The 19,845-nt window shown below is 49.2% G+C and overlaps 1 protein-coding gene across 3 annotated transcripts in view; it reads left to right on the top strand.

The window, feature by feature from the left end:
- DOCK1 (dedicator of cytokinesis 1) overlaps positions 1 to 19,845 on the top strand; it is a 528,429-nt gene that overhangs the window by 425,023 nt on the left and 83,561 nt on the right. For all 3 annotated transcript variants that reach the window (XM_030333989.2, XM_030333990.1, XM_030333988.1), the window contains exons 31-32: positions 1,407 to 1,507; positions 11,659 to 11,717. In XM_030333989.2, the coding sequence (XP_030189849.1) occupies positions 1,407 to 1,507; positions 11,659 to 11,717 (160 nt within the window). The remainder of the gene's footprint in view (positions 1 to 1,406; positions 1,508 to 11,658; positions 11,718 to 19,845) is intronic.

Genomic DNA, 19,845 nt, shown 5'->3' with positions numbered 1-19,845 from the left:
GTACCTTGGTGAGTGGTGAGGTTCAGGACACCCCACTTGAGACCCTCAATCTGCTTCACATGCAACCCATGTCTTTGGGCGAGTCTCTGCACCTCACCGGAGATCACGGGCACAGGACTTACCTGGGCAATTCTGCAGTGATCCTATGAGCTGCTGTGTTACTAAGAAAATGCCCTGTTCATGAAATGTGTCAGATAAATGGAAGACAGCATACCTACATACAACTCTTGTTTAAAATTCCCACTTACCCCATAGGTAACTAAAAATAGAGTCAGTACTGTTAACACCTTATTTTTATATAAACTTTTGCAACAATCTCATTTGGTAGAATAAATATTGTCCCCGTTTTGTAAATGAGAAAACCAGCACCCACAAATTTCTCCCAAAGACTACGAAGGCCCTTCGAGCTTGGACGTATGATGAGAAGTGTGTCCAAGCTCTTTCCCACCGGGAGCAGGTGGAATCCTGCCCCCGCCGCCCCGGCCCCACAGTCTGTCCTCTGGCACAAGCCCGGTGGGTTGAAGAGTATGTCTGAGTCATCCCCATTTGTGCTCCAAGAATTCCTCATTTTAATGACCTTGAGCTGGTCTTAAGCATTGACATGACCAGGGGGCATTAGTTCCACGTTTTAGGAATCTACCCACAATGACACTTTTATGACAGCACGTCCAGGTTACCATGTTAAAGTACACACGCCTTCCACCGCGTGGAGCTTTATAGCAAAGTCATTTCTGAATTGTCTGTTCAGCCACATGGTCTATAAGTCTTTGGAATACAAAATGTTGGATTTTTTGCATCTCTCCTCCTTAGTTTTCTAGTGTTTGTATACAAGTAGAGAAATCTATATGTTAATTTAAAAATATTTTTTAATGTTTATTTTGGAGAGAGAGGGTGCACAAGTGGGGGAGGGGCAGAGAGACGGAGACAGAATCCGAAGCAGGCACCAGGCTCTGAGCTGTCAGCACAGAGCCTGACGTGGGGCGAAATCTACATATTATTAAGTAAGTGGCTCAATGGCACATAGCAGTAAGAGCCAACATTATTATGTTCTTACTGCGTGCAGGGCACCACCCAATGGCTTGGCACGTATGTACTCCTTCGATTCTCTGACAGCTCTATGAGATGGGTGCTACTTAAATTCCCACTCTACCTCTCGGGAAACTGAGGCACCGAGAGGTTAGGTTAGTTGTTCAGGGAGGTGGTAGACCTGGGTTTTGAGCACGCGCACCGCGACCTCAGTGCCCACGCCCAGCTCGGGACCACACCTTGGGTGGCTGGTTAGCCGTGTGTACAGGTGACCACGGGTTTCTAAACATCTCAGAGGTGTGTGCGGGGCAAATGAGGAATGTCTCAGAGGGTTATGAAGCTGTTCAGCACCTCAGTGTCTCCGCCTTTTTGGTTTTCAGCTTTGGAACAACTACTTTCACCTGGCTGTCGCTTTCCTCACTCAAGAGTCCTTGCAACTGGAGAATTTTTCGAGCGCGAAGAGAGCCAAAATCCTTAACAAGTAAGTCTGCGAGGTCATGGGCAGGAGCCTGCATAATTTCCACGTCGTCTTGGTATGCAAATTGAGATGTAATCATGGTGTAATGAAAGGGTGGTTTCAAATCATGAATCTGGTATTGCGTCTTCTAACCCATGAATCAAGGTCTAAAATTGCAGGGTTCATCCTGGTGAGTTCAGAGTCAGTGTCCACCACCATTAGCACCGCACAGAATGGGAGTTGCGGGAGATAGCTGCTTTTGCCACGCACTTTGCTGATGTCATCGCACACATGGTTTTCTTTATTGCCCAATTCTGCAATGCTCCTTCGAAAAAGGAAGCTTCTAATGCAAGCTCTTGGCACAGTTGAGGTTGTTGAAGAACTCCTTTGGGGTGAGAGCTTCCCGGTTTCCTTCTTTGCAAGAGGTTCCCCCTCTCGTGCTCCAGGTAGGAGGTCCGACGGGCTGAACCAGCCCTTGGATCATCCTAACAGACCTCTCGGGCGCCCCACGTTCCTGCCTCGGTCCTTGCATCCTTCATGGCTACTGGTCCAGGACAAAGAAAAGAGCTCTTGTGTGCTTTCTTTCCAAACTTTGGGTGCCCTGAGGGTCTCGCCTCCCCTCTTTCTGCCTCAGTTTTGCCGACTTCTCTCTTTGCGGAGCGCCCCTTTCGTAAGGACTTCGGAGAAGAGTTCTCCGATCGCTCCCATGTTTCCACGTCACCCGTTTCCGTGAGTCATTTCGTAATGCCTCTGCTTCACATGGACTGTTCCAAGGCTTTGCCGACCCTGTGCCACTCCCTGATGTTAGCGATTCCAGAGGGAGTCTCAGAAGGTGACAGCTGTTCAGTGCTCCTCATGTCCCGTGAGCATGTATCTCGCGTGCTGGCCACATCGAAAGCACGTCATCCCTGGAGAGTAGGAATTTGATCAGCAAATATGTACCGAATGCGTACTACGTGCCAGTGACTCGCTGAGCACTCCGTGTGCATTTTTCATGTATAATCATTAAAAGCAAAACAAAACCTATTCATCGGGTTCTCTTATCATCCTCACTTCGCAGATGAGGAAGGTGAAGCCACATGGCCAGTGCCACCCACCTGGTCATTCTGACCCTGGCAGTTCAGAGCCCAGGACGTTTACCTGCGCCGCTCTTAGAACCTTCTATCCTTTCCTTGTGCCATCTACAGAAAAGTCGACTCCCAGCCGGCCATCTTTCCCTCAGGCTTTCTCAGTTGGGTGGCTCCTGTCCGTTGACCGTTGATGTAGACACGTGTTCGGTGTTCAGAAAAGAGGAAGGCCCCAGAAGGTGTAGGCCAAGTGGGTGGCCACTGGGGACTCCTGGGAAGGCCTGTTAGCAGCAGAGTCGGCCTACTCGGAGCCGACGTGGGGTGAGACTGCTAGGCTTGGCCCAGGGACAGAAATCGGGCGGTGCCTTCTGGGGACCAGCTCAATAGGGAAGCTTCCGCTTTGCCTAGTTAACATCATCTCAGGGCTCCTATAAAATTAGGGCTGGTGACTGGTAGATCGGCTCTCCTGTGGTTTAAATGCTCTCCCGGTGGAACTTTCTATAGTAGCAGCAGAAAAAACTGGCCCGCTCTGAGTACCACACAACTCCTTCACAGCCAGCCCTGGATGCCTGGGACGCCTTGTCATCCAGTCCTGCAGAAGGAAAGCTGGCCCACAGCAGGTGAATCCACCTGTGTGTACGGACGGGGCTCACTGCGCAGTGAGGCAGGAATCCAAACCCAGCTCCAGCCGACAGCAGAACCCATTCTTTGCCAAGCGCACAGCATGGCCAACCCTTCAAGATGCCTGCAGGAGAAGAAGGGAATGGAACCCGGAAATCTGGCTTAAAAGAGCTGGCATCTCCTTTGAGGTTTTTAGCGTAAAACAATTGTTTCTGAGCCTTCTCCAGACCAGAAAGGGGTGGCTCTGCACTGGGCCCCCTTTTGGTGTGTGAATGTTAACATTCTAAGCTAGAGCAACGTCAGTAAATGCATTAACCACACAGGGCCTCGGCCGCCAAAGAAAACCTTTGCTTCTCACATAGCTATGTGCATTTAGAGGCTTCAAAGCCAAGGAAAATTAAACACGGCCAGCTGGTGTCTCCCCTTCCAGAGCCGACAGGGCTTCTGAATTGAGCATTCTTTTTCTCATAACCGTGGCGATAAGAGAGTCCGGATTTTCCCTTTGAAATTTTCTCATAGATTCCCCAAGGGAAAAACTCCCAAGCATTTTAGTAGTTGTCTTTGCAAGACTCTGCCAGGACTGCCTCAGCCCCTGTGCAGCCTGAGGGGCCCTCTCCCAGGGGCCTAAGCTCAGCGTGTGGCCGTCATAGGCCACCAAGGACAGGTGTTCTCTGTGTCTGAGACAAGCGCCCGTGGCCCGTGAGGCCGTGTGGCTAACGTGTGTGTGGCAGGTTCACCCATGTTTGTTGTATTTTTCGTGCCTCTTTCTGTACCTTAAACACTTTATTATCTAGCTGCAGGTTTATTGCTAAGTACCAAAATCTACATAAGACATATTTAAAGGCATCCTACCCAAATGCTTACATTTTCCCAGGACCCAGAACCGTTTTAATCTGCTTAAAATCGTGCTAGTGCAAAAGGGATGGAGTACCCGCTCTGCACTCAGGGTCCTGGTGCTGGGGACCCCCAGGGTGCCGTGACAGCCTGGACATTGGCAACTAGGAGCCAACGTGGGGAGCCCAAGGCCTCTGGCAGGAGGGGATCCCAGGCTGCGTGGCAAAGGAGCCGCCAAATTACCAGGTTGGCTGACCGAGCCGTGGGTCAATGAACGGCCAGTCCCCACAAGGGTCCTCAAGTCCCAAAGGGCATGGCCTGCTCTTTGAGCAAAGAGATGCTGTGGGTTATTGAAGCACAGGTGAGTGGCCAGGCCTGGAGGGCTTGGGGGAGAGCGTGAGGCCCAGTGATGTGGGAGCCGACCCCATGGGTCCGAGCACAAGGCTGGGTGCTGACACAGAGCACAGTGCAGTGTGATGAGCAGGGCTGTCTTTTTCTAGAGGGAACCATGGGCTTCGAAGGTGGAGTGATGCCACGTCCATTTAATAGCCGCTGGCCGCCTCCATTGGGGTCTGTCAACTGCTCTAGGGTTCCTGAATCCAGCCAAATGCATCTGAGTGAAGGCTTCTCTGTGGAGCCCCCTCCCCCCGCACCTGTACACTCCCACCAACCCTCCTCTCCCTCTGTGCCTTCAGCAGCTCCTTTCTGCCTGGTTCACGGCGTTGTGGCCCAGAACGATAGAAAATCCCGGTGTCCAAAGATCAGCCTGTTCATTCCCGCTTGTTAAGCTCTCCATCCTCCTGATGACGGGGGTTGGGGAGATAATTAGGATATTCGTTCCAGAGACATTCCCCAAAGTGCATGGGGGTAACGTAAAATAATGGGCCATACCACGCAGAGAACTGATTATGTCAAACCCAAATTGACTATGAGATCTTCCAGTGAATCACAAAATAAATAACCGCTAGGAACCAAAGTGTATCATAAGAAAATTTAACTGACTCAGCCTTCAGACATCCTTGTTGCTAGTGACTGCCCACAGAGGACATGCGAAACCTGACCATCATCTGTCCCTCGCCCAGCCCACCCCCCCACCCCGATCTTCAACATTATTGGGACTCAGGAAATATGAGTCAGATGTAAAAGAGTTTATTTTTGATTAGCAGCCAGCCTGGCCATTTTAGTGCACAGGACACATGTGTCCTGGCATGTGACAATGTGACCTGTGACTGCAGACAGGCTCCTGTGTTCAGGACCAGTCTTTGTCCTGGGAGAGAAAGGGGGTTCAGGAATTGGGCGTCCGGCATTTCTAAGCACAAGGTGCTCACTTAAAAGTTTCAGCCCAGGGGCACCTGGGTGGCTCAGTCGGTTAAGCGGCCGACTTCGGCTCAGGTCATGATCTCACGGTCCGTGGGTTCGAGCCCCGCGTCGGGCTCTGTGCTGACAGCTCAGAGCCCGGAGCCTGTTTCAGATTCTGCATCTCCCTCTCTCTGACCCTCCCCCGTTCATGCTCTGTCTCTCTCTGTCTCAAAAATAAATAAATGTTAAAAAAAAAAAATTAAAAAAAAAAAAAAAAAAAGTTTCAGCCCAAGGGGCGCCTGGGTGGCACAGTCGGTTAGGCGTCTGACTTCAGCCAGGTCACGATCTCACGGTCCGTGGGTTCGAGCCCCGCGTCGGGCTCTGGGCTGATGGCCCAGAGCCTGGAGCCTGTTTCCGATTCTGTGTCTCCCTCTCTCTCTGCCCCTCCCCCGTTCATGCTCTGTCTCGCTCTGTCCCAAAAATAAATAAAAAACGTTTAAAAAAAAAAAAAAAAGTTTCAGCCCAAGAGAGTAACATTTGAAGGCCAACCTCAGGCCAGTGCATTTGAACCTGTTATGCAGGTTCTGTGAAGACCCTCTCCCCAGTTGTCTTCCATGCTGCTTCTCGTCTTTATGTACTTATTTCTATTTATTTTTTACGATAGAGATCTGCCCTCCGCCCGTCGCACCCTCATGAGACCATGAAGGTAGTAAGGTTGCTACTTCATAAAACATTTGTACACATATATTTATATGTGTGTTGATTAGTAAAGTAAAACCTATTTCTTCAAAAATATTTTGAAACTTAAACTTTATTTTTTTATATATTTTTTAAAGTTTATTTTTTTTATTTTTCTCTTTGAGAGAGACAGAGACAGCATGAGTGGGGGAGGGACAGAGAGAGAGAGAGAGAGAGAGAGAGAGGGAGAGAGAGAATCCCAAGCAGGTTCACACCCAGAATGAGACACCCCGTAAACAAATATCTCCACGTGGGGCTCTGAGATGTGCATGTGTTAGGTCAAACTACAGACGTTGCTCTTGGGGAAACTGGAGGGAAATAAAGCTGTGACAAGCCCCATTTTGCAACGTGACCTAATCCCGAAGCTGTGTTTGCACTCCAGATTGTGACAAGAAATAGTTCAGAAAAAGCATAACTTGTGTCTGTGCTCATTTTGTGAGAGACTCTGATCATTCAGAATAAATTCGCTGTGAACTGAGTTAGCCAGGGGCCCGGGGAGACAGACGTAACAAACGGTGGCCCTGTGCCGAGTCCCTGTTGGCAGGGGGCACGTGTTCCCCACGCCCGAGGGATACCGTGCTCCGTTGAACATGGTAGAACTCCTGTGGCACCGGGCACCGTGGCACGTCCGAGCCCTGTGTGTCATGAGCTTTATTCCCTTGGTCGCTACTGGGGTCCCACCTCCTCTCGCCTCCCTCAGGGATTCAGTGTTCAAATGTCCCACTTGGCCCATCATCTCCCTCCAGCGGCCTCCACATCTGTCTCCGTTCCTCAACCTCTGCCCGCTCCTAACACCGATCTGTCTCTTTCATTCATTCTCAGAACGAATGTCGACCTTCTTCCTCCTTTTTGGCCTCACTGTTCCTTGTCAGGCTCCTGGTCCTCCGTCGGGCCATTCACTCGGTGGCTGGGCTCCTTGAGCCTTGCTCTTGGGACTTCTTACTCCACTCTCCCTCCTTCAGAAGGCCGTTTTCTCAGCTGTGCATCTCAGCCCTTCCTCGGGCCAGGATGGCAGCTTAATGGTCATCGCACTCATTTCCCGCGATCATCCACCCTCGTAGTTAACGCACTGGGTGGCTCGAAACGCCTGAAGTTTATTGTCCCACGTCAGGAGGCTAGGAATCCAAATCAGGGGGTGGGCAGACTTGGCTCATTCTGGAAGCTCAGATGGAGAGCCTGTTCTGTGCCTCTCTTGCATCAGGTGGCTGTCCCCAGTGTCTGGTGCTCCTTGGCCTTGGCTGCATCCTTCCCGACTCTGCCCCTGTCTTCAGGTGGCCTCCTTCCCCGTGTCTCCAAATCTCCTTCCCCTTGTAAGGACACCTGTCCTGGGACCTAACCTCCCTCTGACCTCCTCAATCAAGTATGATGTCATCTTAACAGATGACATCTGCAAAGACCCTGTTTCCAAATAAGGTCACATTCTCAGGTTCTGGGGGCCAGGACCTCTACACGTTCTTATGGATGACACGGTTCAACCTACAGTCATGCCCAACAGACTTATTTGGAGACCATACTTCATGGAGACCATGAAGGTAGTGAGGTTACCACTTCATACAACATTTGTACACATATATTTATATGTGTGCTGGTTAGTAAAGTAAAACGCATTTCTTATTTCAAAAATATTTTGAAGCTTAAACTTTGTTCTCTCATAATTTTTTTAAAGTTTATTTATTGACTTTGAGAGAGGCAGAGACGGCATGAATGGAGGAGGGACGGAGAAGGAGAAGGAGACAGAGAATCCCAAGCAGGCTCTGCCCTGGCAGCACAGAGCCCGAGGCGGGACTTGAACTCATGCAGCCGTGAAATCATGATCTGAGCTGAGAAACCAAGAGTCAGTAAACCCAGGTGCCCCGAAACTTAAACTTTAAAAAACTGTCTGTGGGGGCGCCTGGGTGGCTCAGTCGGTTAAACATCTGACTCTTGGTTTCTCAGCTCAGGTCATGATCTCATGGTTTGTGAATTTGAGCCCCACATTGGGCTTCATGCTGACCATTCGGAGCCTGCTTGGGATTCTGTCTCCCTCTCTCTCTGCCCCTCCTCTGCTCTCTCTCTCTCTCTTTCAAAATAAATAAATAAACTTTAAAAAGCTGCCTCTGTGGCCTTTGTTCAGACTGCATCCCCCTTGTTCTTTCTTTTTTTTCCCCCTTGTTCTCTTAAGGGGAAGGAGCAGGCTCCCTGTCCTCCAGCCACTTTTCCTGCTTGGTCAATATAATCACCTAGCCTGCTCTGCCACAGGGCATTTGCACCTGCTGACGCCTCTGCTTGGAATGCTCTTCCTTCCCCTCTGACTGGATTACATCTTTCCTTCTTCACATCAGAGGGTAATTGTGGACTTTGTTCTGCCTATGATATTAATATTCTCATATTAGCTCTGTGCCTGGCCTCTAGTAAGCATTCGGTAATTAATGAATCAATGAGTAATCCTCCCCGAATGAATCAATTTAAATGGCCATTGTAACCATGAGGGGGCTGCTGTATGAGGCCTAGTCTGAGCCTGTAAAGGAAGCACCTAGCGTGGCTCGAGTACTTGCTAGGACATATGAGGGCCTTATCTCTCTCATTCTTAAAAAATCCTGGGAGGTGAACATCATACATCATTATCCCAGGACTGCAGAAGAGGAGACTGAGGGTCAGAGTGGCCAGGTGACTTGCCCAGTGTGCTTCTGTTTGGGCTCAGGTCAGCCTCACCCCCAAGGCTGGACTGTCTGTGGTGGGCAGTGGGTTTTCTGTCCCTTGGGGTGAAGACTCACGAAACCAGAGACTGAGATAAGGCCTCAGAGATCAGATTCCTGCTATTTTAGGTCAGAGCAATAGGCCTGGTGGGGGACCCTGTATCTACCTGGGCTGTGGGGGGATTGTCTGCTGGGGACCCCGCTGGCAGTTTGGAGGTGCTCCCTTTCCTGGGGGGTGGGCACGGGCGGCCGGGCTGTGGGGGGCGGTGCCGGGTGACCCCAGCTCCGTGCTGCTGTCCAGCTGGTCCATTCACCACCGGGAACCTTTGCTTCCTCGGTGGAAAGAGGGCTGCAGCAGCGTCCCTTTGCTCACCCCGTAGTCTTACTGCCAGAGTCCGATGAAACCAGGGCCCTTGGCGGGACGTGACAGAGTGCCGTGCCGTGCGGTCAGGGACACCCGCACTTGCGGTCCCTCGCGATGAGTGCTGCGGGGCGAGGCGTGGGGCTTGGGGTCCGAATCTCGGGATCTTTTTCTTCCCTCCTTGCCTGTGACTCAGCCGAGCCCTCTAGCTCCCCCCTCCAGGACTGGTTCCGCTCCCTCCCGTGTAGGCTGTTAGAGATGACCTTGGTTCTGACCCACAAGGCCGCCAGCCCCGGTCTGCTCCCAGGTAAGGAGCGTTAGCCCCGACATTCCCGAGGACTGCTGCTTTCTCCTCCTCAGGAGGAAGGTACAAACACTCCGGGAACCCCCCTTGAGTTCTGGTGACAGCCGTGACCCTACCGGGCGGTTACCCGAAGATGTGTAGAGATTAAGCTGCCTCTGGCGAGGGATGCGCTCCTGGATCTCTGCCGATATCCTGCCCTCAAATTCCGTGAAGGCACATGGTCCTCCACATACAAGACAGGACAGCGTAACTGGGAAATGCAAACGAGGCATCATGACCGTCTCACCCTCTGTGGGCACCATAAGGAGAGGTGATGCGCAGGGAGAGGAGGCAGAAGCGGGGGGGGTTCCCTCTCCGCGTGGGCCCCCTGGCACCCAGGGGTCGGCCTCAGCTCTGGAGAAGTGGCGGGTGACTGTAGGTCACGAGACATCGGGTCACTCCCGAATGGCCCCAGCCGCCTGGCGTTTTGGCCTTTCTTGTTGTGTGAGAGCTATTATCTCGGGAGGAGAGGGAGTCCCCTGGCTGTTAGAAGAGTATTTAAAGCTTGAGTCAGACAGTGGCAGGCCAGCCGCTGTGACCAGCTCTCACCACCTCTGGGGGCTCTGAACTCCTGCTGGCAGGGGAGGGGGGGGGGGTCTCTATGTTCCCGGGGTCCTGCCTGCAATGCCGAGCTCCCGGGGTCCCCAGATGCCTGCTCCCTGAGAGGTGATCATCCACCCGCACAACGAGATGCTCGCAGCCTCAGGAGGCGGCATCAGCACCAGGCGTGAGTATGGCTTTACGCTCCGCGGTGCTCTTTCCGGGTAAATGCCAGGAGGGTGCCAGCCGGCCCCATTGTCTCCGGGTCTGGGCCGCAGCGGCTGCCGGGGCCCTTCGTCATTTGTGCAGGAGCAAAAATGGGGATCGGGAAGCTGGATCTACAAGCCCGGACAGGGTGCACAGCTGAACGGGGCTTAGATCATACACACCTTGGGCGATTGGGGCTCCAGTTGGACATGGAAGGATGCTCTCTGGTCACCCACGGACTCGGTCCAGTATCTTTGCTGACAGTGGATGGGCCGCTCCTCACTGGGGCAGTGGGGACAGGTCCATTCCTTGGCCAAGATCCCCCCTCTCTCACTCACCGAATTCACCCACATCAGCACTCACCCGGTTGTCAGGCTGGGCAGGAAGGTAACTCATCGACATCAGAGGACAAGCTTGTCCTCGTGGGAAGGGGCTGACGCTCCCAGCTCAGTTCTTGTCTGTACAGTGGGCTGTGACACCCGGACAAGCGCTGTGCCCCCGGGTCGACTTCTGTGAAGGGGCCTCCAGGGCAGGCTTCCCTGGTTGAGAGTCTGAGCCTGCAGCCCTCTCCGGCCGGAAGTGACAGATGTGTGCTTAGGGCACCGGAGACTTCTATAAGGGGGCAGCCTACTGCGGTTGATGATTTACCGGGAGGATCTTTGCTGTTGGAGCCACAACCGGGTCATCTGTACACACAGCTTTCCTTTCCACATCAGCTGATGTGAGGACGAACAGAGCGGCTTGATGACCCAGCTGCTATACTGTCGTACTCTACGATCGTTTTGCAAATGACTATTTTTAATATGATCAGGCTTTTTTTTTTCGTTAGGCAATAAAGGAAAAAGTTAAATTGCTCACAAACTAATAAATGTTTATCTTCCGAAGCCTCACGTCCTGTTTTCTCACAAAACACACACCTCTTCTGCTGACCGGGTAGAAGAGAAATTAGCATTTATTTTCCTTGATAAACAAAAGACCGGGTAATATTTGTTGACCTCTTTTGGCACAAAGCCCTTCCAAAGGGATATTTGGGAGAGGCCTCCCCTGCTCTCATGTCCACTCCAGGGCTTAATTTTAACGTGTGAGAGCTGCTTTGCGAGCAGGGTTGGAGGATGCCCTTTCGTGTCTGCGGCGCCTGGATGCTTGGCACACAAGCTCCCCCTTAGGCCAGGGACCCAGGTCCTCCTCTTGCCATTAGAGATTGAAGAAAGGAAAATGCTGCTATTACTCCCCACCCCCTCACCCATACTCCCATGGGGGTGTTGGGGGGGGGGGGGACATCCCAGAGCCTGAGGTAATGAGAAAGGGAGACTCCCTTGGCTCGATCCTTCCTCCTTCCGTTCCCTTTGGGGGCAAATATGCCACAGCGTCGATACGGTCTTCGTTTGTCTCAGTGATGGGGGACTTTCGTTGTGCTTAAAAATAATCTAAGTCTGATTTCCAAATGCTCGAAAGGGTGACTCAGCGTTTTCCCTGTCCTCGGTTCTCAGGTACGGAGACATGAGGAGGCAGATCGGCTTCGAAATCAGAGACATGTGGTACAACCTTGGTGAGTAGCGGGGCTTTCCCGACATCGTGGTGACGGTCTTGAATGTGTGGTGGGTGATGACATTGGCCTCCACTGTCGGGGCTCGGTTATCCGAAACATCCGAATCGTTTCTCCTCCTCGGAGAGCGATTGCTACTTTTGCAATAGCTGTTTTCCGTAAACAGGAGATGGGAAGAAAATCTGATGGGGGGGCGGGGAGCAAATAGAAACATCCGTGGAGCTCCCTCTTGACGTCAGGTGAACACGTCTCTGCTTTGAAGCTGCTTTTGGGCGTCACGAACATTCCCTCCGTTCCTCAGGCATCCAACCGTGTAGCTCATCTCCTTGTCACAATGTCACTGCTTTTACTATTCAGTTTAATATATTCTACCATATTCTACCCTCGGGTCAAAAGGGTTTTTTTTTTTGCCTACTCAGAACCGGACCTTATATGTAGGCAGAGCGCCACCAGGTGGTGGTCGCATAACACACTTGCACAGTGAAAACACCAGGGGATCCTTGTGTTTAAGATGAGACATTAACGTAGGTGTTCGTCACTACAAATTTCCCTCTTGCTGCTGCTTTTGCTGCACCTCAGACGTCTCGGTGTATTTTGTTGTCACTTTCATTTGTTTCAAGATATCTCCTGACTTCCCGTTTTACTTCTTCTTTGACCCATTGGTTTCTTCAGGAGCAGGCTCTTTAATTTCCACTATTTGTGAGTTTTCTCATTTTTCTTTTGTTACTGACTTCTGATTTCATTCCACGGCAGTTGGAAGAGATACTTGGTCTGGTTTCAGTCTCCTTAAATTTTGTTGTTGCTGTTGTTGTTTTAAAGTTTATTTATGTGTTTATTTTGAGAGATAGAGAGAGCACGAGTGGAGGAGGGGCAAAGAGAGAGGGAGAGAGAAAGAGAGAGAGAGAGAGAGAGAGAGAGAGAGAGAATCCCAAGCTGGTTCCCACTGCCAGCTCAGAGTCCGATGCAGGACTAGAACCCCCAAACCATGAGATTGTGACCTGAGCCAAAGTCAAGAGCCAGAAGCTTAACCCACCGAGCCACCCAGGCGCCCCCTCCATAAATTTGTTAAGAATTGTTTTATGACCTAAGATGTGGTATATCCTGAGGAACGTTCCATGTGCCCTTCAGCAGAATGTTATTCTGCTGTTCCTCAGTGGAATGTTCTATATGTCTGTTCGGTCTGTTGGGTCTACAGTGTTGGCTTCATTGGTAAATATAACTCAGCTGAACACCTCAAGAAACTAGGAAAAGGATGAAGCCCAAGGTCAGCAGAAGGAAGAAAACAATAAAGATAAGAGCAGATATAAATGAAATAGAGAACAGAAAAACAATCAAAAAATTCAACACAACTAGAGTTGGATTTTTGAAAAGATAAACAAAATTGACCAACCTCTAGCTAGATGAACTAGGAAAAAAGGAGAGAAGACATAAATAAAACGAGAGGTAAGGGGTGCCTGGGTGGCTCAGTCGGCTAAATGTCTGACTTTGGCTCAGGTCATGATTTCACGGTTTGTGGGTTCGAGCCCCGCGTCGGGCTCTGTGCTGACAGCTTGCTCAGAGCCTGGAGCCTGCTTCAGATTCTGTGTCTCCTTCTCTCTCTGCCCCTCCCCTGCTCATGCTTTGTCTCACTCTGTTTCCCAAAAAATAAATAAATGTAAAATAAAATAAAATAAAATAAAATAAAATAAAATGAGAGGTGAAACAAAACCATTACAGCTGATACCAGAAATTGGACAGCCTAGAAGAAACGATAAATTCCTAGAAACGTACAGCCTACCAAGACTGCATTATGAAGATATAGAAAATCTGAACAGACAGATGTCAGGTAATCTACAATCCAAAACTTCCCACAAAGAAAAGTCCGGGACAAGATAGCTTCACTGGTGAATTCTGTCCAACACGTAAAAAAGAATTAATGCCGATCCTTCTCAGACTCTTCCAAAATATCGAAGAGAAGGGAATACTTCCAAACTCATCTTACGATACAAGCATTACCTTGATACTGAAGGCAGATAAAGACACTACAGGAAAACTCTAGGCCACCGTCTCTGATGTGAACGTAGATGTAAAAATCCTCAAGAAAATGCTAGCAAACTAAAGTCAGCGGTGTATTAATAGGATCATACCCTGTGATCAAATGGGATTTATCCCTGGGATGCAGAGATGGTTCAACATACACAGAGTAACAAAGTGATAGACTGCATTAACAGAGTGAAGTATAAAAGTCGTATGATTTTTCAATAGATACAGAAAACCCATCTGGGGAAATTTAACACCCTTTTGTGTTAAAAACTCAACACACTAGGTACAGAAGTAACGCATCTTAACTTAATAAAGGTCACATATGACAAGTCCACAGCTAATATACTCGGGGGCGAACCACTGAAAGTTTTTCCTATAAGATCTGGAACACAGGGAGATCCACTGTCACCACTCCTATTCAACATAGTACCGGAAGTCCTAGACAGAGAAATTAGGCAAGAAAAAGTAGTAAAAGCCATCTAGACCACAAGGGAAAAAGTAAAATTATCTGTTTGTAGAAGACCTGATCTTTTATGTAGAAAACTCTAAAGACCACCACAAACACTGTTAGAACTAATAAATTCGGGAAAGTTGCAGATACAAAATCAACATACAAATATCAGTTGAATTTCTATACGCTAACAAGAAACTATCTGAAAAGGACATTAAGAAAACAATCCCATTTCTAATAGGGTCAAAATGAATAAAATCCTTGAGCAAGGAGGTGAAAGACCTGAACACTGAAAGGTACAAATTATCAATGATAGAAATTCAAGAAAAAAACAAATAAATGTAAAGACGTCTCGTCTTTGTTGATTGGAAGACTTGATATTGTTAAAGTGTCCATATTACTCAAAGCAGTCTGTAGGTTCAGTGTTATCTCCATCAAAATCCCAATGGCATTTTTTCAGACATTGAAAAAATAATGCTAGAATTCACATGGAACCACAAACGACCCTATGGAGGCAAAACACTCCTGAGGAAGAAGAGTGGAGGCATCATACTTCCTAATTTCAAAATATATTACCCAGCTACAGGAATCAAAACACTGTAGTACTGGCCTAAAGGCAGACATACAGACCAATGGACCAGAATAGAGAGCCCAGAAATAAGCCTGCACATGCACAGTCCACTGAGCGTTGACAAGGGAGCTGAGAATCTGGGGAGAGGATCATCACTTTAATAAATGGTGTTGTAAAAACAGGATATCCACATGCAACAGAATGAAACTGGACCCTTGTCTTACATCATACCCCAAAATCAACTCATAATGGACTAATGATTTACTTATTTATTTTATTTTTTTTTTACTGTTTTTATTTACATTTGAGAGAGAGAGAGACAGAACGTGAGCAGAGGAGGAGCAGAGAGAGAGGGAGACACAAAAACCGAAGCATGCTCCAGACTCTGAGCTATCTGTACAGAGCCTGACGCGGGGGCACAAACTCATGAACCATGAGATCATGACCTGAGCCAAAGTAGGATGCTTAACCAACTGGGCCACCCAGGTGCCCCTGGATTAAAGATTTAAGCAGAAGACCCCCCCGCCAAACCTCAAAACTCTAGAAGAAACCATAGAAGAAAAGTGTGTTCCAGATCTTACAGGAAAAGCTTTCAGTCGTTCGCCCCCGACTATATTAGCTGTGGATTTGTCGTATGTGTCCTTTATTATGTTAAGGTGCGTTACTTCTATATCATTTCTTGGAAATGACAACAAAAGCAAAAGTGGACAAGTAGGATGACATCAAACTAAAAAGTCGGCACAGTAAAGGAGACAATCAGCAAAATGAGAGACAGCCTGTGGAATGGGAGAAAATTTCCAAACCATATATCTGCTAAGGAATTAATTCCCAAAATGGATAAAGAACTCCTACAACTCGATAGTGAAACACACCCAATTAAAAAATGGCCAAAGGGCTTGAGTCGACATCTCTCCAAGGAAGAAATACAAATGGCCAATAGGTTTGTGAAAAGATGTGCAACATCACTCCTCATCAGGGAAATGCAAATCAAAACCGCAGTGAGCTGTCCCCTCACATCTGTCGGCTGTTATGATTATTATGTTACAGCCATAATAGGATGGCTATTATGAAAAAAAAAAATAAAAGGTAACAGGTGTCAGCCAGGATGTACAGAAGTTTGAACACTTGCACAGGGTTGGTGGGAATGTAAAACGAACTATGGAAGACAGCATAGAGGTTTCTCAAAAATTAAAAATCGAGCTACCATGTGATCCAGCAATCTCCCCTGCTGGGTATACATCCAAATAGATTGAAATCAACCTCGATGAGGTATCTGTATTCCCATGTTCACTGCAGCGTTATTTACAACGGCCAAGATATGGAAACAACCCAAGTGTCCATTGATGGTTGGATGGATAAAGAAAATGTGGTATGTCTATACAATGGAGTATTATTCAGCTTCATTTACGAGGAAAAGAAAAAGGAAATCTTGCCATATGCAAAAACATGGATGGGCCTGGAGGACATCATGCTAAAGGCGAATGTGTCCTCTGTGAGCCCAGCCTCTCTCCGAGTGGAGATGAACCTCTTCCTGGCACCTGGTCCCCACTCTCAGCTTGCTTTGTGCCAAGGTGTCTGGGCATCTTTCTTTGGCCTCACGGATGGTCCTGTGCAAGATTTCAGTGGCATTTCCTGCCTGAGCGCCCGGGGCCCTGCTTATTCCACTCAACTTGTCACCTGGAGTCTGTGGTGGCTACAGAGGACCTCCTCTCTCCCCTCTCCCCAGTGACTCTGTTCTCTCCAGGGAGGCAGGGTCTTTCCACTTCTCTCTCTAGTTGCCCCATGACACCTGGGTTTCCTTTGTTCCCCCAGGGCTGGGGCAACTTAGATAGATTCCTGCTCTCCATGTCGTGGCTGGAGAGCTTGGCTAGAAAGATACCCTGACGTGTCCGTATTCCACGGGAAGAACGAAACAGGGTCATAAAAACTGAACACGGCTTTCCGTGAAGGTGGGGAACTGGACCCCATCGCCCTCCTGTGGACCCTTCGAGCAGACAGGGGTGGGGGGTTGAGGGCCACGCCTGTAATCCGGCTTTGCGGTCAGCAAGTTCTCAGCAGCTCGTTTCCAACCGGAGCCAGATTTCCTCACCAGAGGCTTCGACTCCTGATTCTTCTTGAGTTCCCGGATGTCAGCAAACATGGGTGCGGGAAGGCTCTGTCACATCTCGAGGGGAAGTTCGAATTTCCAAATACCCTTTGTCCATCTGTTTGCGTGAAGGATGGAATCTTTTTCAAATGGGTCTTTACACAGAAAAATAAATGCGGAAAGCCTTGGCGTAAATATACTAAAAGGTACTGTATTGTATAATACTAATAACATCGAAATTAAGAAGTATGGTGTAACATGAAGCGTCACCCGGGTTCTCAGGAGTAAAACTCCAGCGCAGAAGCTCCCAGGTGGTGATGAAGAACTGGCTGGAACGGCCACGTCCGTTCACGCTCTCAGTGGACATGCATCACGCACCTGCATGCTGTTTGGGTCTCAGGAGCTTGAGGAGACGTGTCAATGCAAGTGACTTTCCTGTAGCAGCTCAAATGCCCAGAATCCGAGTTCCGGCTCCAGGCTGTCCAAGAGCTTCCCACATCTCCCAACACAGAGCCTGCCGGGTGCCCCCCTGCCCCTGCGCTAACTTCCATCCCCCCAGAGGAGAGAGTAGGAGCCCTGGCTCTGAGGGAAGGAATCCCTACTGGAGTTTCCTTCCTCCCTTGCCTCGGCCTCGCTATGTGGCCTCAGTCACATGACACAGTCTCTCTGGGCTTCCATCGGTTTTCCAGGCTGTAAGATGGAGAGGTTGGACTGAGGTTTTCAAGAGCCTTCCAGTCCTGATGCTCCGTAATTCTTCACATACGTATGCGGATCTCAGTAATGAAATGCCAAGGCTTCTGGAACAGGGAGGAGGGCCATTCGCGATTCATTTTAATTGATCACGCTCGGACAGATGCATTTGTCACTTGCCCCGATTGGCCAGACAACCGCAGGACCCACGCCAGGAAGGGGCCAAGTGCAGCCCCATTAGAGAGAGTCCAGAACAGGGCAGAAAAGGATGTTCAGAGAGACGGCATGGAGGGAGCTGCTGTCCGCTGGACCTGAGGGGAGCCAAGGCTCTTGGAGGTGCCAGCACCCCCTGGGCAGGTTCTGTGAGCTCCACCTGCCGCCCCTCTGCCTGAGAGCCTCCCAGGCCGCCTCTCGCACTCGGGCCCTTCCTAGGAGAGTGGCCACGCCTTCTTGTGACTTGTTCGCCTTCATCTCTCAGGTGCAAACTATGAGCTGTGTGTTTTCCCCCCACGGGAGAGTTTTAGGTATCGTTTCAAATGGCAGGCCTGCTTCGTCCTGAAATGGCTTTGATGGTTTCTGCACTATTGCAGATAACCAGAGGCATCCACCCTGGCAGATATTCTGAATGATGGTTAACACATCAAAATGCTTTTTTCTCGCTTGACAAATAGTTGCTGCCCCAACTCAGCCCACCCTGGCCCCTTCGTGCTCCCCCAGGACCCCCCCTCTTCGGTGTGCCCTCCCCACACTGAAGGGTCACTGGCTAGCATGGAAGGGGCTCCAAAACTCAGCTCAAACCACGGCTGACCTGACTGATGGGCGCTCCTGCCTTTCCAGCTCTTTCATTCTACAAAAATTATGTTCCTGGCCGCCTATGTAGTCAGTCCATAGATCGACCGCCATTTGAAAGTGGCTCCATTTCATTTTGTCCCCTTCCACGATTGCTGTGAAGGAAGGTAGGATAGGCCCGGGGTAATACGAGCTCCTTTGTGACGCCGACTCCAGGCCCTGGGGAAGGCTCGACCTTCAGAGGATGCACCTTTAGGTGTAAATCAGATCTTTAAAACTGTTTGGGAGCGGTTGGTTCCCTTGACATTATGTGTCATTATGCTCCAAACAGGCTGAGTCAAGCAGGAGGTCTTTGATTTGCAACGTAGTAAAGGCTGCACTGAAAAAGCAAATGTCCCATTTCATCTGGGCAGTTGCTGATTTGAATGTGGTGATTAATGTAAAAGATCTGTGTTTTGCAGCTTTTCAGCCACGGATATTGAACACTGACTCTGGCTTGAGAAGCGGCCAAGAGGTCAGATGTAAACCGTGACCTCATTGGTCAATGAGGGGCGGGAATCTGGTAACAGCAAGAAATAACCACCCACCAACATGATGGGGTTCCTCGCTTATAAAATAATTAAATTATTTTTGGAAGTCAAAAAAAAAAAAAAGTAATAAAAGTGTCAGCAGCCCAAAGGGTCTGCCCCAAGCAGCCCCTCAAGACAGCTAAGAATGTCTCCATGGGGTCACCTCAGGCGGCCTGGATCTTGCCTGCTACGAATCTCAGGTATTAGAGCCTGCCATGAGCATCCCTGCCAAGGCCAGCACTCTGGGAGTTTATGACAGCACATCTCAGTTCCCCAAGATGTACACAACCTATTTCCTATGCAGCTTTTTTTTTTCTTTTTTTTAATAGGCTCAGGTTTGGGAACATATTGGCAGGTCGATCTAGCCCACTCTGGAAGAAAATAAAAATAGAAGTCAGATATATTTATCATTCTACAGTTAGTCACCTATTCCTCGGTCAGGGTTGAGCCCATCAAAAGCTCACACATCACAGCGGTAAAATCGTTGAATCGCTGAAGCAGTAATTAATAAAGTTTTATTGTGCACACACCAAAGAGACGACAGTTTGTGGACAAGGCCCCCTCAAACGAATACATGGAAGGAGGCTCAGAGGTATATCATTACAAAGAAGCTTATATAGTGGGACACCTGGATGGCCCATTCAGTTAAGCATCCGGCTCTTTATCTAGGCTCAGGTCACGATCTCACGGTTTGTGAGATCCAGCCCGGAGTCAGGCTCTGTGTTTAGAGCAAGGAGCCTGCTTGGGATTCTCTCCCTCCATCTAGCTCTCTGCCCTTCCCCCATTTGCTCACTCAGGTGCTCTCTCTCAAAATAAATAAATAAACTTAAAAAAAAATTTTAGAAGCTCATATAGTGAGAAAACAATGACAATTTACTGGTTATAATATTGGTGGTTGGTTATTGTTTTAGAATTCTCTTCATTGGTTAGTGGTTACCTCATGTCAACCTTGG

This window comes from Lynx canadensis, chromosome D2 (genome assembly GCF_007474595.2).
Source record: "Lynx canadensis isolate LIC74 chromosome D2, mLynCan4.pri.v2, whole genome shotgun sequence".
NCBI lineage: Eukaryota > Metazoa > Chordata > Mammalia > Carnivora > Felidae > Lynx > Lynx canadensis.
Note: the sequence above shows the minus strand (reverse complement) of the source record. Positions and strands in the feature narration are given on the sequence as shown.